Source organism: Lactuca virosa, chromosome 3 (assembly GCF_052849685.1).
Source record: "Lactuca virosa cultivar CGN04683 chromosome 3, Lactuca_virosa_CGN04683_v6, whole genome shotgun sequence".
NCBI classification, from domain to species: Eukaryota; Viridiplantae; Streptophyta; class Magnoliopsida; order Asterales; family Asteraceae; genus Lactuca; species Lactuca virosa.
Window position 1 is genome coordinate 215475054 of NC_136428.1, and position 25368 is coordinate 215500421.

Consider the following 25368-nt stretch of genomic DNA (forward strand, 5'->3'; position numbering starts at 1 on the left):
CTAGTTTATACTGCATGGTTATATATCATTGATACCCAATAGGTAGTTGGATGTGTGCTTTCCGCCTTACTTCCTGTTCCTTGTTTGGTTGTGGGCTTAGGGCAGATTCACCCAATTAACTCTCTATCCGATATTAGATCATATATAGCCAGTATAAACTAAGTGATTATAGGAGTAATCACTGTGTTCACCTTTTTATTATAAGAAATAAGGGTTTTTCTTAAAGAATCTTTTCATTAAATATAAAGAAACCATTACAATTAACTCCATGAGTAACAAGTGAACACGCCATAGTTATATACAATAATGATCTAACAAACAATGGGATGTGTGCTATCCGCCTTACTCCCTGTTCCTTATTTGGTTGTGAGCTTAGGGCAGATGCGCACAGTCGATTGCTTGTTTACTTTGAGTTTTATATCACTTGTATCCATTTAGTACTCATAGAAAGGATTGTAGGATCATTTTTACGTATCTTTCATCAAAGTAGGAAATATAGGATTTCCTAAGAGGAACAGGCGAACTTTTCTAAACAGAACTTACAACTCACTACATTTTTCAACTACATTTTACAACAACAACTTACTTACATCACTAAAATCTTATGAACTCACCAGCTTAATTGCTGATCAACTCTTTCAAATAACTTGTATTCTCAGGAGCCTAGTAGACAGGTACTCGCGCTGGGAATTCAGAAGATGGAGCAATATAGCTTCAAGTCTTGATTGTTATTTGCTTATGTATTCTATGTTTTGTGAACACACACTTTGTAAACACTTTCTTTCTAATGAAATGGTTGTTCATTACTTTGCTTACTATGATGCATGTCTTGTGATACTAAACATGACGTCCTCCACCCCAGAACGTTTTCCGTCGTTCCGGTTTTGGGGTGTGACACTTTATGTCCCTAAAACAACTATCACAGGGGACCTAGTCTAAGGATTTTCATCGGGGTGGACATTACTGCGAAGGGGTTTCCTCCACAATAAACATCCTAAAGGCAACCATGAGGGGGATAGAGTACACCGGTGAACACATCGTTCACAAACACCTACAGGTTATGAGTCTGCTAGCGTTCCACTTGACTGTCTAGAAAGAGTCTGTGGTTGTCATCCATACTCCGCTAGATGACTAGATCAACAACAACATCGAGGCCTCTCATCATTTTATTTCATCACACAACAACTGTCTACCCATGTTCTACCCAACATATTAGTAGATAAAAATATATACATTTATATACAGCTTAAAACCTGTACAAAACATCCATTCAACAACTAGTTCAAATAAACAAATAATATATAAATACATAGCACATATTTTATAAAGAATACTTCATATCTATGTGTTAGAAGAAAACGAATATACACTCACTTGATAAGACAATGATCGGACAGCACCTCGTCTCTTAAAACAATCGTTTCCGATAAAACCGGGATGCTTTTCTTGAAAACCGGGCTTCTCGCGGGCAGAGTTTCGGCTCGGAAACTTTACTTCTCGGGATCCTCGGGGCTTCGGGATTTGCTTCGGGTCTCGAGAATGATACCGGGGCTTCGGGGTATAAGTTGCACGCAAAACGAGGCAATAAGAAGTGAGAGAGAAGAAATGAGCAACAAAATTCGGCAGCCCTTGAGTTCTATTTATAGGGGCTGATCCCTGCGATTATGCTGGGCGTAACTTCAGAGTACGTTGGGCGTACTCCCTCTACAAGCAGTACGCTGGGCGTACATCGAGTACGCTGGGCGTACTCTTCGGATAAGCTTTGGTATGCGTGCCTCGAACTTCAAAAATTCTTAACTTTCGCATACGAGCTCCGTTTCCGACGTTCTTTATATCCACGCGTAGGTGAGACTATGCTCTACAACTTTCATTTAGACTCTATCGGCTAATTTTGACTTTATTTTTATTATATTATTTTTAGTAGGCCGGGACGGGAAAACTACGTTATAAAATCATAACTTCTTAATCCGACGTCCGTTTTCGTCTGTCTTTTTACTGTTGGACTACTAACGACGAGATCTTCGATTCTCGTTTAGATTGTTTCGGCTAAATATCACTCTATCTTAATTTCGAGATTTGGGTTGTATACCGCTAAGTCGAAACTTAGAAAAATCATAACTTCCTCATACGAAGTCAGATTTAGACGTTCTTTTTATGCACGCTCTCGGTTTAACGAACTCTAAGACTTCCGTTTAGATCACTAAGGCTAAATATCACTCTATCTTAAATTCGTATTTTACGTCATATAGTGTCGTGTCGGTTCTGTCGCGAAACTTCAACAGGTCATAACTTCTTCGTTATAACTCGGATTTCGGCATTCTTTAAATATTCGGAAGCCTTGCCACGACCACTACAACTTCATGTATCGATATCAGGCTTATCTAATATTTTATTTTATCGCTTATTTTTATCCTTAATTCATTTAAGTCACATAATTAAGCACAAAACACATAATACTCAAATAATACATCTTTATTATTTCAAGACGGGTTACAAAGGCTAACCTAGACTATTACATCAACATTAATGCCTAGCCCAGAAACACGGGCGTTACAATTCTCACGTCGTGAGCTCCAAGGGTTTTAACAGAAACGGGACTGCTTCGATTCTCACATCGTGGGATCTTACACCCCACGTTGTGGGCACTGTCTGAGGTTAAGGGTCACCATTTTAAGTCCTTAACCCATTAAGTCTTCGATTCCACTTCATCTAGAAGATAAAGGAGACCCCTAACGTCCATAAAAATGTTTCATTTATGGCCATGTGTGCACCAAACATGATCATCCATTTTCTAGGTCAAAAAGGGAAGAAATGAGCTTCAAATTTGCATGCATGCCTCAAATCTATACCAACTTCCATATCTGAACACTATAATGCTCTTGGGACTCTTAAAATCCATAAAGTTGCCAACTTTATGGATCTACTCCACTCAATCATGCAATAACATCAATAAATTGGACAAAAATTAAGATCTATCCATGACAAGAAATAAAGTTGGAGCCTTTAATACTTTCAAGGGTCCAAAAGCAGGAAAAGATGATGATGATGCTGATTGTTTACCCACACCAACACTAGAGCACTTCCTTCTTCTTCTTTTCTTCTTTCCACAATCTAGAAATGCACCCAAATGACAAAGGATCTTAAGGAGGAGGGAGATTAGGGTTTCTGGAGGTCTAGAAGGTGATAGAGGCTGAGGGTGAGAAACCCTAGCCCTTTCATTCCTTTAAATACCGAAAACTTAGGGGTTTTGGTCATCATTTGTCGTCACGTCTAGCGATGTCAAAAAGTCCGGTGGGACCCCGAACCCGTGGGGCCCCCGATCGTATATGGTGGATATTTGTTAAAAAAAATGGGGATGGGGGCGGGGGCGGGGGCAAGGTTAACCCCCGTTTTAATTTCGGGGGTGGGGACGGGGGTAGGTAGTCCCGTCCCGAACCCCTATGGGGGCCCCGTTAATATATTCTAGGCATTTATATATATATATATATATATATATATATATATATATATATATATATAATAATAACATTGGTTTTGAGCTTTCAAAAGTCAACAGAAAATTTTGTTTTTAAATCGTTAGTATAATGTTTTTGAGATTTGATAACATTTTTGTATTTAACATGTAAAATTATGTTATAGATAAGTACTTTTAACCTAAAAAAATAGCTTCTTTAAGACCAAAAAACAACTTCTTTTAGCCCAATAAAAAGTATCCCAAAATCAATCGGGGGCAGGGGTGAGAAGGCTGGAAATTTGGAGGGCGTGGGCGGGGTGGGGGAATGGGGAAATTTCGGGGGTGGGGGCGGGGGATGCAATCCCCGTCCCGTTTGCCCCCATTGACATCCCTAGCCACGTCGTGAGAATTAGACTGCTCACGTCGTGAGCCTTAAAATGATTCACGGGTCCAGATCACTCTTCACGACGTGAGAAGGCATTCCTCATATTGTGAGAAGGGCAAAAAGGGAAATTTTTAACTTTACAATATGGAATATAATATGTACATGATCCGGGTGTTACAGACACTCTCTCTCTCTCTATATATATATATATATATATATATATATATATATATATATATATATATATATATATATATATATATCACACACAACCAAACACTACGATGGGTTTTTCTTATGGCCCTTCGATTACACTGATTACTCTATGAAATCGAGTCTATTGATGGGTGGTAATGACGATGTAGTCGGTGAATTAGCTAAAGCTGCTCAAGAAGATGAAATTTAATTAGGTCTTTATCTTTCTTCATGGGATAGGCACAAATCTACATACGTAAAAACCCTAGAGTATAATGAATATTACATGGCTCAAATCAAATGACTAAATTGCTCACCAGCTAATCGAACTTCCCCCATTTCTTAATTTTTCGTTCATATTCTTGAAAGTAAACTTTGATTCCGTTAACAGATATGGAAACGAAATAGAAGTATGGGTAGATGGTGTGAAAGGGGAAGAAAAGAAAGACATATTCGAGAATTAGTTCAACATGATCTACCAGCTGTAACCTAGCTCTATCATCTTCTCCGATGTTGGTCTAGACATCAGATGGTGGCACAAATACCAAGCTAGTCTCGTTTTCCAAAAACCACATTCGAGCAAAGAGGACTGCTTTCATCATCTGCTCAAACCACAATCGAAGATGATTCTCTATATGAAGGAATTGGTTTGTACAGAAAGTGTATGGATCTAGTTGAGAAGTGTTTGAGAGATGCGAAGATGGATAAGAGCAACATACACGTCGTGGTTCTCATGGGTGGGTCAACCCGGATCCCTAAAGTTCAACAACTGTTGCAGGATTTCTTCAACGAGAAAAATCTTTGTAAGAGCATCAACCCAAATGAAGCGGTGGCTTATGAAGCTGCAGTTCAAACCGCCATTTTAAGAGAGAGAAAGAGATGTATTTTTTTAATCATAAAAGTATTTAAATAAATAAATAAAACTAAAAATACATATAACAAAATAAAAAAAAGTTAGCCCTTTAATGCGAATGTAAATTTGTTTGGATGAAAATGATAATTTTTGACCACCCGTTTTATCTAAAACTTTTTTAGGAAAATCTAATGTGGGCCACTCCGCCAGCCGATTCAGACGAAGTCTACCAGAATAAATAAACGACAAAGATTCATAAAAACCGATAGGATTGTTTGTCGTGTAGTGACCAAACTAAGACCAAACGCCGTCGTATTCTACGTATAACTCCCACCACACGATGTCGTTTCCTCTTGTCTCTCTTTCACCCTGTCGCCATCACTCCTCCAACCTCTGTTCTTCTGCAAATAAAGATTCATTATTAACGAATCCAATCACACAACTCCCTCCACCTCCACCTTCACCGCCGCCCTCACATTCTCTCTCTCCACCATTCTCCCTCAAAAGCAACCACTTTTCGGGTGTTTTTGTGTCATGTACTTCACGTTTGTATGTGCATGCTGATCGCCGGCCACCGGAGAAACGGTTGATATATAGATCTTTTGGCAAGTGGGTAAAGCCTAAACTGTAATGTGATTTCGTTTTGTCGCCGGAAAAATGAATATTGGTCGGCCGACGGTGGTGGTGGACTTGCCGATCATGCACGACAGTGACCGGTATGATTTTGTTCGAGATATCGGGTCGGGTAATTTCGGGATTGCAAGGCTTATGAGAGATAAACAAACCAAAGAGCTTGTTGCAGTGAAGTATATTGAAAGAGGGGAAAAGGTGAGTTCTTTGATTTCTTATTTATTTATACTAATTTATTCTTTTATTGTTGATTTTGATTGATGAAACACCCGTGATTCATGTGTGTTGGTTTAAATATAGAATTTGGTTTGATTTATTGATTAATCCGTTCTTTTTGTTTAAAGTCTTTTCTGTCTCTTTCCTTTTCGGGTGTTCATGGAGTCATGAAGTTCCATTGAACTAATCTTCAAAAAAAAAAAAAAATCATTTTGAATGACATTTTATAAATTAGGAGATGAAATTTCGAATTTTGTGTGTTTTTGGATCATTAGATTGTTGATTTTGGATACCCTTTTGATCTTTTTGTTTAGTTTTGGAGGTATTTATGCTAAATTTTGTTTTATAATTGTTGGTTATTATGTTAATGTTTTTTTTTCTTCAGATAGATGAGAATGTTCAAAGAGAGATTATTAATCATAGACCTTTGAGGCATCCTAATATCGTTCGTTTTAAAGAGGTTTGATATATAATATTTATTTCTTTTTTTTTCGGTTTAAAAAAAAATGCTAATAATAACAATAATAATAATAATAATTGTTATTTTTTTCATTTGTTAATTTGAAGGTTATGTTGACCCCGACTCATTTGGCGATTGTGATGGAATATGTTTCTGGAGGGGAGCTTTTTGATAGGATTTGTAACGCAGGGCGCTTCAGTGAAGATGAGGTATTTCTCTTGTTATATATTATATTTTGTTAAAAAAATAAAATATTCGAGCTAAATAATTAACAAATAACATGAAAAAACGTTAAAAATTAGAAACTTTGTGCAGGCTCGATTCTTTTTTCAACAATTGATATCCGGGGTCAGCTACTGTCATGCAATGGTATATATCACTTATCCTTTTTCTAAATTTGCATTTTTTTTATATAACGGAATTTAACAAACTTTTCAAAGATTTTTTATTTGTTATATTTGACAAAAGTAGCTGGAAGCTTTTGAAATATATAAAATTACATAAAATGACAATTGATTAAAAATAAATAAATATATAAATATATTTTTAAGGGTAATTATGGAAATTGATTTCAAAAGCTCGGTAGCGTTTTGTTAAATGCTACATGAAGTAGCTTTTAGAATTGGAGCGGTTTGTTTAAACTAAAAGTTAAACGCTCGTACTGCCAAACGAAGCTTTTTGTTTAAATTAGATCGTTTTGTCAAAAGCTAAAAACTAGAAGCTCCCAAACGCTTCTAAAAGCTCCGTGCCAAACACGCCCTTAGATACAAAGAATATCTACGAAGTAATTCTATATGCATCCTGTTATTACTAAGGCCGGTTGGTGTTATACTACACATATCATACTTTTATACTGCTACGTAGGGTTGTTCAGTATTTGGATAAAACCGAATTGTCCAATTGGACAATTCCGATCGGACTATTTGGTTCGGATATTCGGATTTTTGATTGGTTTTCGACAAAACGGAATTATTATTTTGGATTTCGGATTGGTTATGGTTTATAAAATAAGAACCGAATAACAACTTATTATTTATTTATTTTTAATATATATATATATATATATATATATATATATATATATATAATTATTTATTAATTTTGTAATTTATTTTTTGATATAGGTTCAAAAAGTTTCGCCTAATAAAAAATATTAATATGCATTTTCTCTCAAAAGTTTTTTATTTATAAAATATTAAAATATAATATACATTCTTAATAGTTGTTTATAAATTTCAAATCGTAACTAAATAATTTGTTTTTTCTTCTTGTGTAAAATTCGGTAATATTAGAATTATATGTCGTTTTAAAATGTTTTAGTTTTTAAAAACCGAATTATAAAACCTATCCAACCGAATTGTAATTTGATCGGATCGGATCGGATTTGAATTTAGTTTGGACTATTCGGATCCATGTTTTGAAAACAGAAATCAATTTGGATTCACTTAATTGGATTGGATCAAACCGATCCATCTAAACGAACACCCCTCCTGCTACGTCATTATCACTTCATTTTTTTTCTTCCACCCCACAAAATTGACAGAATTTACCACTTTTTTTAATTGAATAAAATGTAATTTATTAAATGTAATTGCACCCTCTTTTTAATTTTATTTTTAGTTTTTGTTTTCTATGTTAATTTTGTCGTTCAGACTATTCCTGTGTTATTGTTCGTTCGAATTATCTTCGAGTTATTTTTCCATTCGGACTATTCTTGTGTTAGTTTTTTCGTTCGGACTATCCACGTGTTACATTTTCGTTTAGACTATCTTTGTGTTATTTTTCGTTCCGACAACCCTGTGTTATTTTTTCGTTCCGGTTATCTTTGTGTTATTTTTTTCGTTCGAACTATCCTTGTGTTATATTTTCTGTTCAGACTATCATTATGTTATTTTTTTTATTCGAATTATCCCGTGTTATTTGTTTGTTGTGATTTTCGTAAAAAAAAACTATTGAACAATACATCAATATTTCAAACAAAAAATAACATAATGATAATCTTAACGAAAAAAATAACACATGGATAGTACGAACAAAAAACTAACAAATGCATAGTCGGGACAAGAAAATAACACAGAGATAGTTCGAACAAAAAAAATAATATAGAGATAGTCAGAACGAAAAAAAAAAATAAAACATGGATAGTTTGAACGAAAAAAAAATAATATTAACGATAGTCAGAATAATATAGAGTGGTCTATAATAATAATAATTATTATTATAAAGGAATAAAATAAAATATAAAAAAAAAAGACAAAAAAAAAAAAAATAGTCACAACGGTATGTAATTGCTGTTTAAAGTAATTAAGATGGTAATTAAGGATTTGAGGGATACAATTGAAGGCACGTATAGACACCTTATAACACTACCTACAATCACACTTATGTCTTTTCGCCCAAGTGACATAAATCTAAATCCAATATGATGTTACAAATGTGATTAGACTACAACTCAATACGCGTCCTTTCTTTTCATCCTTTTTGGATGTATCAAAGTATCCACAATTTTTTTTTTCTATCGATGACATTAATCCGAATCATGTTTGCCATACACATTATAATGTTGTTTGTCGTCTTCTATCCAACATAACAAATGGGCTATATAGACTTTTGTAAATTGATAAAAGGGTTAATGTCATGAATATAAATGGGTGATATAACTATTTTTATCCCCACAAAATACAATTGGTTAAATAAAGGCAGTGGGTAAGCAATTCGATTCACAAAATATCATTATTTAATTGGTGTATATGAACAAAAACAACCTGTTCGTTACCATTTATGATACTTTTTTTTTTACTTCAAATTGTTTATGACATTAATTCTTTAAATATCATAACAAAACTAGTGTATTTGCTTAATATTATGTGTGTGAGAGATTATCAATCTTTAACACATAAAAAACACTAAACCTGTAGCAAGTTTGCCATCGTGACTTGAAGCTAGAAAACACATTGATAGATGGAAGCCCGGCTCCGCGATTGAAAATATGTGATTTTGGGTATTCGAAGGTAATATTTTTTTATCAACTTAATTAATAATAATAATAATAATTTTTTAATCTTTAACTCGATTAAAATCCGTTTATGTTTTAATATGTTTAAAGTCTTCTGTGTTGCATTCGCAACCAAAATCAACGGTTGGTACACCGGCATACATTGCTCCCGAAGTGTTGGCGAGGCAAGAATATGACGGGAAGGTAAAAGTTTTTAGAAGACATCAAAACAAGTCATCAACTAGACACATTTTATATGAAATTATTAATATTTGTGAAGATATGTAGATATTCGCAAAATATATTTGTTCATATTTTGCAAAATACTACATATTATAGTCTTATATGAAATTAGATTTTGAAATAAATAGCAAAATGTGACGTTTATGTAGTACGAACCATTAAAATAACTTTAAAAATTCTATTTTACGAAGATATGTTGTGATAGTTGCCTAAAAGTTGGTCATTGCATAACCACATTTTGATCATTTTAATGAATTAAACCTTAACAAAGTCAAGTCTATTCTTTTTTTAGATTGCAGACGTCTGGTCATGTGGGGTGACATTATACGTTATGCTCGTTGGTGGCTATCCTTTTGAGGACCCAAATGAACCAAGAGACTTCCGAAAGACAATACATGTACAAAAAAAACTTAACTAAAACTTGTCGTATATATTAATGCTCCAAATATCTAATATAATATATTTGATGACTTGAGCATCTACATTTCAATCATCCGATATTAAATGACTGGACCATTTTTTAATCGTCCAAATATTTATATCGAATGAGTCGATATCAGATGTCTGATATCGACTAATTTCAAACGTATGTATCGTTTTGTTTATAACAAAACAAAACGTACACTTTTTTGGGTCTACAGAGAATTCTTGAAGTCCAGTATTCAATACCGGAAAACATCGAGATATCACCGGAATGTCGGGACCTCCTTTCAAAAATCTTTGTTGGTGACCCTTCACAGGTTAACTAATCAATAATCATGTTAGTTATTAATTAATGCACTGAATTTGTTAAGCAAATTGGTGTTTCTAATAACTTGTGTGCATGCATGCAAACAGAGAATAACAATGGCGGAGATAAAAACACATGAATGGTATTCAAAGAACCTGACTGCAGATCTGATGGATGAAGAGAAGATGATGATTAAACATTTTGAAGAGTTTAATGAACCGATGCAGAGTGTTGATTCTATCATGCAAATAATATCTGAGGCCACGATTCCTCCTGTTGGATTTTACGATCTTGATATGATGGATGATGATTTTGACATGGATGACTTTGACTCTGATCGTGAAGATATTGATGTGGACAGCAGTGGTGAAGTCGTATACGCTATATGATCTTATATTGATATATCTACGTACGCTGATAAAAGCATATGAAAATCATACCAACATTATATAAAAATTTATAATCGGTTTGTTTAATTGACCATTTTCAGTATTATCTATTCATAGATATAAGTTGGAGTGAAGAGAGGGTATAAAGTTACATCTTGATGATAAGTTAAAAAAGTAAACATCAAGAATAATTGTGGTTTGTTGCCTTTTAAAGCTTCAATATATATACAAATGTTTTTTTTATTCTTTCAAAACGGTACTGATTTACTTTATGTTTGATTTATGTCGATTTAACATCAACAATCGTGTGTGTTGTCCCTTTTAACATCTTTAGTTTAACTTGGTCAATTCAATTTTAGATTACCATTTTTTTTTTACCGTTTGGTCTTTTTGTCATGAATAATGAATCAAAAATAAAATTGTAAGTGGGTCATCAACCTCAATTTTTTACCGTGAATATTTTGATAAATTAATTTTTGATTTAATCAACCTCAATTAAATATGTAGATTTGCATAATAAAATTCTTTCCACTTTTTGGAAGATTAAACCAAATATTTTTTTTTCTTAAATTAAGTGTTGTTGAAAATTATATCATTGAATAATAACATACACAAATTCAACAAATTGTGTTATAATACAGCATCAATTATACTATTAGTCAAGATTATAAATTTTCAAAATTGTGAAAATATGTCAAGATTTCTATCTATTAAACGGAAAAATACAAATTCACAAAGTAACTTTACTGCTCTAGTCACTTGATCATGTACTAGATGTTGCTTTCATTATCACAAATTCACAAGCAAGAATAACATATACAATTAATTTAGTTCTTCAAAATAACTATTAATTAGTTAATTACCATCTAATTAAAGATCCAAGTTCTGGAATTAATGGTTAAATATATAATTTGGCAATTGGCAAGTTAAATTGAAACAGAAAGGATCAAAGCAAACCAAGGTGAGGTTAGATTCTAAAATGAAATTCAAAATTCATCTCAGCAGGAGAGTACAATCAGAAAATGCATCAAAAGACTAAAATAACAAACAGTACAACTAGAATATGCATCAAAAAACTAAAAATACGTATCACTTTTATTACTAATTCTGTTAATATGATTGATAGTTGACTTACCATTGACCAGAATCAATCAACAAGCAAGTGTACGATACGCCGGCCGGAGATACTATAGGCCTTGGTGCTCCACCCTCACCACCAACGGCTTGACCTCAGATCTGGAAGTAATGGCGGGACCAACAGCACAGCTTCCACTAGCTTGATCCATCATCGTACACGATCCCGGCGCTGTCGTAAGGTTGTTGATCCTATCCTTCTCTTCCAGATGTGGCGAGGTGGTGTCTACACTACCATCAGATCCATCGTACGAAACAGCAGAAGGATGAAGATGAGGGAATGGCAAGTAGATGCTATGAACAACGATCTTCAGGTTGCGCATCACGTCAGGGACCTTAATCCGGACGTAATTTATCCTCATCGGCGTAAATCCGCCGGCAGTTGTAGTCACCATTAGCGATTGTCCTGCTTCGAGCGTTGGCAGTAGCGTTCCAGATGAGATCTTCTCAAGGTCCGCTATCGCGAGTAGCCTGTTAGGAATTATATGAAATCTGACGTTGTTGACGTAGGAATGCGAACCAGAGAAGATAGAAACGTCGTCGAGTGCAAACACTGTCATGTTCTGGATATTCATCAGCTCCGGTGCTTTCATCTTCATCGCCAGAGCGAGGATGCTAAATCCGCTGTTGCGTAGCCTCAGCATAGCGTCTCTCAGCATCAGCCGCATCATGTAAGTTGGATAGTAAACGGCTTGGTGTGCAACGCTCTGTCGATTGTGATCTGCACTCTGGACAGGGAATGATAGAGACGTCATTCGTTCGACGTTACACGAGAATGGAGAAAGAGGAGCAACGTAGCCTTGAAGACCATGAACAACAACGAGGCCATTGTTAAACAGATCTGGACGAGTAATCTCCACACCTCCGATGTAGATCTTCGTGTAATTGTTCACACCAGTCGACGATGTCACAGTGATGCAACGACCAGGATCCATTGTCTCGATTTTCGTACCGAAAGCGAGTTTGCGGAGGTAATCGTGAGAGAACAAGCCTGGTACAATGTGTTCACGAAGAAGACGAACCACTGAACACGAAGAACAGCTTCGAATGGAGGAATCGGTCGGTGCGAAGAGAGTTGACGGACCGTTCCAGGTAGTGAACGCCGAGTCATCAGAAAGCGAAGGAACCGCCATGGAGAGTTCCTGGAACCCTAGGTTCGCCAGAATCGGCTCGAAGATCGACGTCGGTGAGAACGAGTCATGAATGTCGTGCGGCGAAGGAGGTGAAGAAGCGAAATCCAGAACAGACGGATTGTTCAGGCCACCGGTTGTGGCGGTTGCTCCGGGAAAGCAGAAACTCGAGAGCAAAATCGCTACGATAACGAGTGTGAGTTGGAGAGAAGGCGCCATTGGAGAGAATGTAGTTGCAGAGAGGAATGAAGGTGAAAGCGTAGTGAGGTGAGGCAGTTACAACGAAATCCAGCTATTTATAGGTAGTTGGGAGAGGAAAAGAAATCTAATGCGATTCATTCACCATGCCTTCATGTATGCCCGCTTCAGATTGTTCCACGTGTAATAAAAAGAGTATGAGAGTTTTCCATTTATGTATATGTGGAATTACGTAACTACCCTTGTATCCGTCGTTCATTCTAATAAGATGCATTTTATAGTTTATAAGATTTATATGAATAACTATAGTAATGATTATTTTCGTGGAGCCTATTTGACACATGCTTATAACTAACAGTGTTTAGTAATAGTAAATTATATTTACATTTCACAAATGAATAGTCCTTGAAAGACATGGTTTTATACACAGCGTTTTCCATTCTAACAAGCATAATAGCAATATACTTTTCAATTATATACACATGACAAGAATGTTACAACTTGGTTCATTCAATGTATATATTCCTAAAACAAAAATACATATGCCTCACTAGAATAACAAGATACTTACATTTCACATATGGGCAATAATAATTCTCAAATGAAAGACAATAGGAAGTAAAGTTGTGCCACTAACCAAATTGTTGATGCATCGAGCTAGCATTTATTGCATATAGAGGTAGAAGCCTCATGTGGTAACAATGGTATATATACGGGCAAATACCAAATTAACCTTGTCTCGAGCAATTTATAATAAGCTTGGAATAAGAAAATATGAATTAAGTCGCTCAAAAGTCTTTCTCGGATGCTTGCATTTGAGTATGAAATTGTAACATATTCAAGGTGGTCATAAAGCACACACATAGACCAAAAGCAAGGGTAATATTTGTAGATAATTAACACATATTGATACTTTGATCATTAAATATTTCCTCATCAAAATCTTCATAGCATATTAAATAACATTGGGAGAGTTTGTTCTTTGTTTAATGGATCATGAACTTACATCATTATCACATATTCACATAAAAAAGCCTGACATTTCTTACCAAAGATTTTAGTTTATTTGTGTCTAGTGCAACTACTTCAAAGCGAAAACACTATCATTTGGTGGTAGAATCGTGCTTATAAATTCTGTTCTTGGTATTCTTTTGATCTATTACTTCTCACTTTTCAAACCACCATTAAAACTAATTTGTGATCTTGAATGAATTGGGAGAAAGTTTCTCTAGGGTGGAAATGATTTGAACTCCAAAATTTGTTGGATTGCAAGAGACAATGTTCTTTAAGTCTTACTCCAATAGATTTGGGAGCTTTGGGTGTAGTACATAGGCGGATCCACATTGGAGCCTGGGGTATCCCAAGATACCCCTAAAAAAAATTTCAGCAGTATATTTCGTTTATGTTGAGCTTGAAGTGTCTTCTTCCCCACTAAAACCCTAGCCGGCCTCATTCATTTTTTAGTCTTTTTCTCTCGGGTTTGGTAGCTAAGAGGGAGGGAGAAGCGATTCAAATGGTCCAATGGAAGGTTACTAAGGGTAAGGGTTAAAAGGCTTTCAAAGATTCGAGCACTTGTATGTTTAAATCAAGCAAAAAAACCATGGATACGCAGCTGCGTTGGCTGTTATCAAACAGATGAAGATATTACATTTTTGACATAATTGACCACTCGGGTTTAAGCATATAAACATAATCTACCCTTAAGCCAATTTATCTAATTAAAACAGTTTCTGGAAATTGCTATTTACCCCCTTGATATATATATATATATATATATATATATATATATATATATATATATATATATATAGAGAGAGAGAGAGAGAGAGAGAGTTAGGTTCAAATGTGGATTGACATCTATTGTGCAGATGTGTGGACAGTGTTATTCTGTGAGAATGACAAAGAAATATGTTGTTTGATAATATGAATACATTCAATCTTACATAACTATTGTCACCATCACACATTCTCACTAATTAAATCGTCTATAAGGTTATTATACACTTTTTATTATTATTCTCATTCTGTCAGAATGTTTATTGAGTCGTATTATGTAAGAATGAGAAAGAGTGAAAAATTATGTGTGCGGACAAAAATGAATAAGAATTAGTGAGAATGCATGAAAATGACGATAGTTGTGTGAGGTTGAACGTATTCACATTACTAAACAACTTATTTCCTTAGTAATTCTCATAGAATAGCATTGTCCACACGTCCACATAATAGTTGTCCATCCACTGATAGCACTATTGCTAGATCAGGACCATTATACCCTTGATACAAACTAATAAACATGTGGAAATCTAACCTTGGTTTTCGATACAGATTCACCACGAAACTAAGAGTTAGTTGTCCAAGTTCACCTTCTAATTTACCTGTTAAGAAATTAGAATAGCAGGGACACGAAATTATTCTGAAGTATCACAGAATAATACAAACTTTTGAGAATCCAAGAACTGACTTTTCATTCTCAATTCCCAGTACATAACGTGAAACAAAATAACCGCTCCTCTACTAGTTCCCATGATCCTATTTTAAGTGGAGAACCAACTAACTGTTCTGATAAGTTCAAATTAAATAACAAAGACATAAAATTAAAACATGCTTTTTTTGGAATTAAAAAGTCGTAGCTTGTAACTGAATCAAATTGATCCACTTCTATTTGATCCTGGTGGTGTTGGGTCAATGGTTGGAGCCTTCCTATCATCCTCCCCCTCTTCAGAAAAGTTTGTCCCCAAACTTGGAATTGGCTCATCGGGGTCAAAGTAAGGTTGTAGGTCAGCTACATTAAAAGTAGCAGCAACGCCATAAGTACCTGGGAGGTCAATCTGATATGCATTGTCATTGACTTTGGCAAGGACCTTGAAGGGTCCGTCAGATCGAGGACTCAGTTTAGAGCGGCGTTTCGATGGAAACCTTTCCTTGCTTAAATGTATCCATACAAGATCACCCGGTTGAAACAAGATGTGTTTGCGGCCTTTGTCACGACGATACTTGAGAAGCTCGTTATTTCTAGTGATTCGATTGTGCACCTGTTGATGGATGGCTTTAATATCAGTTGCTAAATCACTGGCTTGCTGACTGAATTTGGAAGTCGTATCAAGGACTGTCAGATCCAGTGGGGTGGAAGGATTCAAACCATACACGGCCATAAAAGGACTGATTCCAGTTGTTTTATTCGGGGCCCGATTGTAAGCAAATTCAGCCCGAGGTAGTAACTCGTCCCACTGTTTCAGGTTGGTTGTAATAAGGGTACGTAATAAAGAGCCAAGAGTGCGATTTGTAACCTCGGTCTGTCCATCAGTTTGCGGATGGCTTGAAGTGCTAAACTTGAGTTTGGTCCCCATTTTTCGCCACAATGTCAACCAGAAGTGGCTAAGAAATTTGACATCTCGGTCACTAACCATCGTTCGGGGTATTCCATAGAGACGAACAATTTCTTTAAAATAGAGATTGGCGACCTGAACAGCGTCATATGTGGTATGACAAGCAATAAAATGGGCCATCTTTGAAAATCTGTCTACTACAACCATCACAGAATCTTTCTGACGCTGTGTCCGTGGCAAACCGGTAACGAAATCCAAGCTAACATCTTCCCATGGAGCAGTGGACACCGGTAATGGCATGTATAATCCATGTGGTGCAGAATGACTTTTGGCTCGATGACATTGTAAACAACGCCTGATAAAATGCTCGACATCACGAGATAGTTTTGACCAGAAAAAATGACTTTTCAGAATGTGAACTGTTTTATCAAGACCCAGATGGCCAGCTAATCCTCCCCCATGAGCTTCTTGTATCAGAACAATTCGAATACTATGGCGAGGAATGCAAAGTTGCTGTCTTCTGAACAAATACCCATTAACAATGTGGTATTCACCCGCAGAATGAGTCTGGCAGTTAAAATACGACTCCCCAAAGTCGGGATCTGTTGGGTATTCATTTTTAAGCATATCGAGCCCAAGGACTTGTGGTTGAAGGGAAGTGGGTAGAGAATATTTGCGAGAAAGGGCGTCTGCACCCTTATTGAGTTTCCCGGATTTGTGTTTAATTGTGAAATTGAAGATTTGAAGAAATTCCACCCATTTTGCATGACGAGGTTGTAACTTGTGCTGGCCTTGAATATACTTCAGAGCTTCATGATCTGAGTGTAATATAAATTCTTTAGTGATCAGGTAGTGTTGCCAGTGGGTTAAAGCTCGGATTAGGGCATAGAACTCTTTGTCGTAGGTGGAGTATCTCCGCTTAGCATCATTGAGTTTCTCGCTAAAATAAGCAATTGGACGACCTAATTGGGACAACACAGCTCCGATCCCGACTCCCGAAGCATCACATTCAACTTCAAAGACTTCCAAGCAACATGGTAATGCTAACACAGGAGTGGAGGATAGTTGTTTCTTGAGTTCTTCAAAAGCAACTTGGGCAGACGAATTCCAATGAAACTGCTTGAGCTTGGTAATTTCAGTCATTGGGGCTACAATGGTACTAAATTTTTTGATAAATCGTCTATAAAAAGATGCAAGACCATGGAAACTTCGCACTTGTTGTATAGATTGTGGAACCGACCAGTCTTTTATAGCTTGAATCTTCTTATCATCTACTCGTATTCCCTGTGCAGAAACCAAATACCCGAGAAAAGTCACCTGACTTGTGAAAAATTCACATTTCTCTAAATTCCCATAGAGTTTTTCTTGATCGAGTACTTGAAACAGTTGAAGGAGATGAGAATGATGATCCTCGGGTGATCGGCTGTATACTAGGATGTCGTCAAAATTGACGACAATAAATTTTCCCAAAAACGACTTGAGTACTTGATTCATCAAACGCATAAAGGTGCTTGGTGCATTTGATAAACCAAAAGGCATAACGAGCCACTCATACAGTCCTTCTTTAGTCTTGAAAGCCGTTTTCCATTCATCTCCTTCAAAGATCCGAATTTGATGATACCCACTTCGTAAATCGATCTTTGAAAACACAGTTGCCCCATGGAGTTCGTCTAGTAAATCATTCAATCTTGGTATCGGAAAACGGTATTTGATAGTGATTTTATTAATAGACCGACTATCCATGCACATTCTCCATTCACCATTTTTTTTGGTACAAGTAATGTGGGTACTGCACACGGGTTGAGGGATTCACGAATGAGTCCCTTCTCTAGCAATTGATCTACTTGTCTTCTCATCTCAGCCGTTTCTTGAGGGTTGGAACGATAGGCGGTCTTGTTAGGTAAAGGTGAGCCAGGGATTAAATCAATTTTATGTTGAATGGAACGTCTGGGAGGTAAACCACGTGGGATTTCAGATGGAAAAACTTGTTTATAGGACTGTAATAACGACTGCACAGATGGGTGTTGTTGTAGTGGTGTTTTGTCTTCATCATCCTCAAGCCCCAGTAACATGATATCCTTGGAGTGGAAATATTCATGTTGCTCGGATTGAAGTAGAATGCTCAAGGGTGGTGACGGTTTAGGCGGTGGTGATGTAGGTGAAATTGGAGTGAGTACTATTTTCTTGTGGTTGTGAATAAAGGAATAAGTGTTGAGATACCCGTCGTGGATCACTTTTCTATCAAATTGCCATGGTCGCCCGAGCAGAACATGACACGCGTCCATCGGAATAACATCGCACCAGATTTCGTCACAATAAAATTTTCCAATGGTAAACTGCAACAGTATTCGATGCGTTACTCGAATTCCTTTTCCTTGATTCAACCACTGGATCATGTAGGGCGAGGGATGAGGCTCTGTAGAGAGATTCAACTTAGTGACCATGGTTTGAGAGGCGACATTAGTGCAGCTTCCTCCATCAATTATTAAAGAGCAGACCTTTTGAAAAATTGTGCAACGCGTGTGGAAAATAGACTCTCGTTGGAGATCTTCTTCCGGAATAGAAGTGGTGCTCAACGCTCGTCGCACTACCATGCATTCTCCTTCATCGGGACCAATCAGTTCTTCTTCCTCTTCAATGGTTGGAGTGGGAGTCGGCACTGAATCAATCGCAAAATCAGAACCATTAGCGATCTCAAAGTCAGCTAGTGTAATAATACGTTTGTTTGGACACTCTGACGCTATGTGACCTAACCCTTGACAACGAAAACACCGTCTAGGAGCCTTTGGGGTTTCGGCGTTTGTGTTAGTATTAGTTAAAGGTTTAAAAGTGGTGGTATGATTGGGCTTGGGACTGCTGTTGTTTTTTTGATAACTAGTGGGCTTGATGAAAGTTCGGTTGGGCTCAGACTTCCCTTTAATTCGCTGCTGGACATCTACTTTATGGGCCATCAATGTTAGGTCGGTTAGGGTTTGGTAGGAATATAATTCCACCACATTAGCCACTCGCGACTCCAGTCCTCCAAGATAACGAACGAGAGTTTGAGGATCGTCCTCCGGCACATCACACTTCATGAGCAAATATTCGAATTCGCGAGAGTATTCTTCAACTGTACCCGTTCCCTGTGTTAATGAGTGCAGTTTGGAAAAACTATTCTGAACATAGTATGAAGGCAGAAACTTTTGTTTCATTTTTGCCTTCATCTTTGACCAATCTCGAATTTTATCTTTTCTGGCTCGTTCACGTTTCAAACAGGTGTTAGACCACCATGTTGATGCATATTTTCGGAGTTTCAAGGCAACAATTTTTACCTTATGGTCGTCGGTTGTCTGTTTATAGTCAAAAACTCGTTCCACCGTTCGTAACCATTCCACAAATTCATCTGGATCTAATTTACCATCATACTCTGGAATATCAACTTTGATATCGTGGGTTTGTCGGTTAAATTTCTCCTTGTCTCCGCGAACATACGAACCACCAGTACCTCCCGAGTTAACCTCGTCTTCGGTTCGTTGTTTTTGAGAATTAACCAACTCGTTAACTTGATCTTGTAGAGCTTCCATTTGTTGACCCCTTTCTCTTCTGTCAATTTCGAGGGCTTCAGAAATCTATTTCTTCAATTCACTAATACTTCGGGTATCCATGAGCTCTGATACCAAATGATAGCACTATTGCTAGATCAGGACCATTATACCCTTGATACAAACTAATAAACAGGTGGAAATCTAACCTTGGTTTTCGATACAGATTCACCACGAAACTAAGAGTTAGTTGTCCAAGTTCACATTCTAATTTACCTGTTAAGAAATTAGAATAGCAGGGACACGAAATTATTCTGAAGTATCACAGAATAATACAAACTTTTGAGAATCCAAGAACTGACTTTTCATTCTCAATTTCCAGTACATAACGTGAAACAAAATAACCGCTCCTCTACTAGTTCCCACGATCCTATTTTAAGTGGAGAACCAACTAACTGTTCTGATAAGTTCAAATTAAATAACAAAGACATAAAATTAAAACATGTTTTTTTTGGAATTAAAAAGTTGTAGCTTGTAACTGAATCAAATTGATCCACTTCTGATTTGAGCCTGGTGGTGTTGGGTCAATGGTTGGAGCCTTCCTATCATCCACATTATAACCTAGCCCTATATATATATATATATATATATATATATATATATATATATATATATATAATGTTTATTCAAAGAATAATGATTTAATTCTATTATTACTATGAGTATTACTTTTATTTTTATTATTATTATTATTATTATTATTATTATTATTATTATTATCTTTTATAACAATTAAAATAATTAATTACCGGAATCGAAACGGATCTTACAGATATCGATTATCACTCTTTGCAATTAATCGCTTTCGTAAAATGAAAGATCGAAGATGTGAACTTTAAAACGTAACTTTGTTATGGAAGTTGAATTTTAAAATGTAAAATTAATCGCTTACATGACTTTTATTATTATTATTATTATTATTATTATATTTTATGCGGGGATACCCCTTTACTATAACCCTGGCTCCGCCACTGATGTAGTAAGCTTAAGAGTATCCAATATTACTTTGTTAGTTAAATGGCTTGGGAGATCGAAAGAGGATCCGGATGATCTGTGGGCACAACCTCTTCTGATTTTGGAAGTTTTTTCCTGTCATGGAAATAAATCGTTATAAAAGAGAACCCATTTGGCTCGTTCTCTGTGAGTTCCTTATGCATGCTTTGCAATAATTTTAATAAATGCTCATATTAAAATTGGGTTTTTTTTTCTCTTCAGTTGGAGGGTTGTCCTAAATTGTTTACCTTCGAAGATTGAACCGAAAAAAAGAGGGGTAGTGTTACGTTCAAATCTTCGTGATGCTTGAGTCTACATATCACTTGATGGTTCATTATACTCAAGCTAAAGAAGTTTTGAATCTCATATTATATATATATATATATATATATATATATATATATATATATATATATATATATATATATCCCCTATTATAATAAAACAGTACAGTTGTCGCCACGTGGCTTCTTCTAAGCTCATCCCCGCATTTGTTTCCCGCTCATTTTTTTCTAAGTGAAATGCCTAATATACCCCTTCGTCCTTCGAACACGATTTACAAGGATAACCTGGAAATGATACGGAATAATACTTTCCAACTTCAACCCGAGATCTCAGCTGCAAAATTACCGAGATTTCCTTTTAATCGGCAAGATCTGCATAACTAATAAAGGTAATCTTGCGAAATCCCGCATGAAATTCGGCGTATTTGTTCTATCAATTAAACTCAATCCCATGAAATCAGGAATTCCAACCTGATATCCAAAAATAACGACTGACATCTTATTCAAATTTACATGGTATGCTGGTATACACAACGCGTATTAAGGATTTTAAATAGATATGTGTAATCACATAGTATATTGGATTACAATTCCATCTACAAAGAACTTGCACCCCTAGAAATTCTTCATCGTACTCCTCTACAATCCGCCATTTTGTCACACCAATCAGAAGAAGCAGGTAACCCTTTATTTCTTTGATTTCATTATGAACTATAAGAGGTAAATCTGATTCAGGTGGCATGGTCGCTTTTTGTATGCGATGGTAATCTAGGGTTTGCAATATGGCAATTTATTTTTGATTTTTAGGTGATTGTCCGACAAAATTTGCAATCAGATGATTCATTTCGATTTTTTCTTCTACCACATTAAAAATTTAAGGTGCTATCTTTCTCCCCTCATATTGTAGTTATATGGTCTCCATTGTTATCTTTGTTGACTTTTATTTGTTGTGAAATGCTTTTTCCAGGAGATGTTTTAATTTTTTGGCGCCGAATCTCTGTCCCACCAAGATCATGTTTTTTTCATATATCATACATAGATATACAAAAAGCAACCTGTAAGTTCATCTCATGGCCGATAGGCATTTGTTCAAGGTGACAAAGCTCGGATGACAGCTCATGAAGCAGAGGGTATTATACTTCTTGCAAATGACCTTTAATTTTGTTCTTCCGAATCTATTTTCAAATGGTGGTCTGGGTTTAACTTTGAACTTTGTGGTTGTTAATGATCTTTACAGATGCAGAGTGAAACAGTGGAAAAAGGCTTCCCATCTTCAGTCTGTGAATCGGTAGCTGGAAGTTATAAACAAGCCTTTAATGGAGGAAAACGGCAGGTTGTAGAAGCAAGTGTCTCACGTGGTATATGAGAACGAATGCTTTCGTCAACATACAAAAAATGTGAGACTTTTTTCTTTATGAATTTAACCAAATCTCTTGAAATAGACATAATCAAAGTTACTTGAATTGCAGGAGACTACTTTTCAAATTTAGGGAAAATGTTAATGATATGCATGGTCTCAGATTGAGAAACTTGAGAACATCAGATCAGTTCTAAAAAGACTGTGATTGTGAAACAAGGGAGTAGAAATTGTGTACATGATTTTTGGTCACACATGGGTATAAAATTGAACATTATACAGAATGTTTGATAGTTTTATTGATTGTATCTTTGGCTGAAACTTACAGATCTTTGTTTTGGCTGGTACCCTTGCTTATCTGGACAGGGATGCTCGAAATTATAAAAAGTATGCTACTTCTCAATTTTTTATTTGTTTATCTTTATTTATCACTCGTGAAAGTATATTGCCATTTCTGAAGTTAAAAGTTATAGAAAGTCCATTTTGATGAAGTACAATCAACATGTTTCTAGCTTTTTTATCTATCACCATTTATGATTTGTTAAACATAAGTATTATATATTTGTTGACTTTTTGACACTTTTCTTTTCTAAATATGAATACAGATTTTAAGATACAACCAACAACAAATATGATTACCTCTTAAAGAATAAAACTGATTCTTTATTTGCACTCTTGAATCATTTGGAAGCTATTAGTCATGGGTTTGAACTAAGAATTTATCATAACCATTTAAATTGTGTTATTTATAGGTTTGTAAGGATTATGTATGCCCATATTTTAAAAAAGATATATGTTCAGATGTGGGGTTTTTTATGCCAAAGATGTATGGCCAAAACTTACACTTGGGATATATATGCCAAATTCTAATATCAGTTTGAACCGTTTAAGTTATGAATTCTCTTTTGATCCTTTAATTTGTCAAAGTATATCATTTAGTGAATCATGTGTTTCACTTCAAGTATTCACATATAGTTATAGTGAACTATCTATTTAACTTTCTCAAAATAGCAGATTAAGTCATATGTTTAATAATTTGTTTTACAAGCAGAAAATAAATATTTTTTATTGACCAAGTAAAACACTATAATAAGAAAAATGTATTCACGTGTCCTTTTCCTTTTTGTAATTTCTGTTTGTAGGGACTACATGGAGGCAGAAGGGTTTCATGTTAAGCTATTCAACTTTAATTGTACAACCAAGCAACAGGAAAAGCTTACAAAGTAAGAAAAATGTAATTACCTTTCCCTTTCATATTTTTAGTGTTTAGCAAAGCATGAGGGAAGACTTTAACAGAGTAACTCTAGAAGTTTTATGAGAGTGAATAATTTAAAATAGAAAGTGGTTTTAAACATTTTTAAAGATATTCGACTTAAGCTTAATGGGTTTAAACTTTTATTTTGGGATCTTGAAAAAGGTTTAACTTTGTGATTGATTGTCACAAGTTCCATATTTTGGTTGATTTTAGGATTTATTGGTGCTTCTGGCTATTTTATTGAAGATGAAAGAGGAAATGGATGTCGAAAATCAATTGTTGCAAGGCCTGGTGTGATAAAAATCATAAAGGGCAAAATAGTCTTTTTTGATTAAAAGTAAAATTGGACGCTCGATCGTTATTGTATATGGTTGGGTTTTTAAAATTACAATGTTGTTTTACTTAAATAATTTAACTACATGTACTAAATGATATTTTCACTTTGAAAATTCGTTTCATAAGTCATGGATCCTTAAATGGTTCAATAACGAAGATTATTTTTTCCATTATGTTATTTTAATGGACAAACAAGTATTTTACAAACCAGTTTTTTTATATTTTTGTTTTTATATTTATAAAGTCCATAAATATATTATATTTTACTTTTGAAATTGATGTTCAGTTAATTTATTATCGTTGGCATGATAAAGAGCAATCTACATAATGCAGCTTGGTATAATGAAGCTTTACCAATTGCATTACCAAAGCTTATGAAAAAATTATCACTTCCAATCAATTTGATGTTTCCAGATCAATTTAAAAGACTTAGATTTATGAATGTCACAATGACAAATACACAAAAACCATGACTTCATTTGTTCCTAGGTTATTACTTTTTAGTTGAATCATTTAATTATCCTTTTTATTGATCAAAACCCTCTAAAAGAAATCTGTTCATCAGTAGATAATGAAATCTGTGTATCTGTATATGTGTGTCTGCAATCACCATGAACGATTAAGGAGTAAAAAGTAATGGTTTTAAAAATCTTCATTTGTAGTTAAATACTTACCATTTATTGTGTAATTAAATACTTACAAATCAAAAACTTATTAAAAAATACAATATAAGTTTTCTAACTTAATGATATATTATTTATTACATAATTAAATTTTAAATTATATTTAACATTAACACCTGTGGGTTCCACGGGTTTTCACCTAGTATGTATGTATATATATATATATATATATATATATATATATATATATATATATATATATATATATATATATATATCCTCTATTCTAATAAAACAGTACCTTTTTGCCACGTGGCAATTCCTGAGCCCCTCCCAGCGAATTTTTCCCGCTCAAATTTTCTATGTGAAGTTCCAAAATATCCTTTCTGCCTCTTAATATCCATCCGTCTTCATTATCGCTCTGCTTTCCAACTTCTATGCTATAAATCAACCCTAAATTCCAGAAATCTAGGATTTAATCCCATATAGAGATTCGATTTTCAAATTTCAACCCTAAAGGATCGCCTCTCTCTCTCTCTCTCTCATTTGACGATTTCTTTAGCCACCAAGTCTCAACCATCTATGTTGTGTAATTCCACCG

General features: G+C 35.2%; 2 protein-coding genes and 1 long non-coding RNA gene across 5 annotated transcripts; 2 read left to right on the plus strand and 1 right to left on the minus strand.

Annotated features, from left to right (window-relative positions):
* Positions 1-5257: 5257 nt before the first annotated feature.
* LOC145166976 (serine/threonine-protein kinase SRK2I-like) lies at positions 5258-10793 on the plus strand. Of its 3 annotated transcripts, XM_079086045.1 has the most exons (9): positions 5260-5715; positions 6119-6193; positions 6301-6402; positions 6509-6562; positions 9112-9204; positions 9300-9392; positions 9724-9828; positions 10073-10171; positions 10269-10793. In XM_079086045.1, the coding sequence occupies exons 1-9, from the start codon at positions 5545-5547 to the stop codon at positions 10548-10550; spliced, it is 1074 nt and encodes a 357-aa protein (XP_078942171.1). In that variant the 5' UTR covers positions 5260-5544; the 3' UTR covers positions 10551-10793. The 3 variants fall into 3 exon arrangements, with proteins under 3 accessions (XP_078942173.1, XP_078942172.1, XP_078942171.1); XM_079086047.1 differs by lacking the exon at positions 9724-9828 and having other exon boundaries at positions 5258-5715; XM_079086046.1 differs by lacking the exon at positions 9300-9392 and having other exon boundaries at positions 5259-5715.
* Positions 10794-11737: 944 nt separating this feature from the next.
* Positions 11738-13060, minus strand: LOC145164398 (uncharacterized). Its single transcript, XM_079083121.1, has one exon. The coding sequence runs from the start codon at positions 13031-13033 to the stop codon at positions 11738-11740; it is 1296 nt and encodes a 431-aa protein (XP_078939247.1). The 5' UTR covers positions 13034-13060.
* A 9166-nt stretch (positions 13061-22226) lies between these two features.
* LOC145163246 (uncharacterized) lies at positions 22227-22731 on the plus strand. Its single transcript, XR_013739673.1, has 3 exons — positions 22227-22326; positions 22434-22593; positions 22666-22731. It is a non-coding gene; the product is annotated as an uncharacterized LOC145163246 (long non-coding RNA).
* Positions 22732-25368: the final 2637 nt, after the last annotated feature.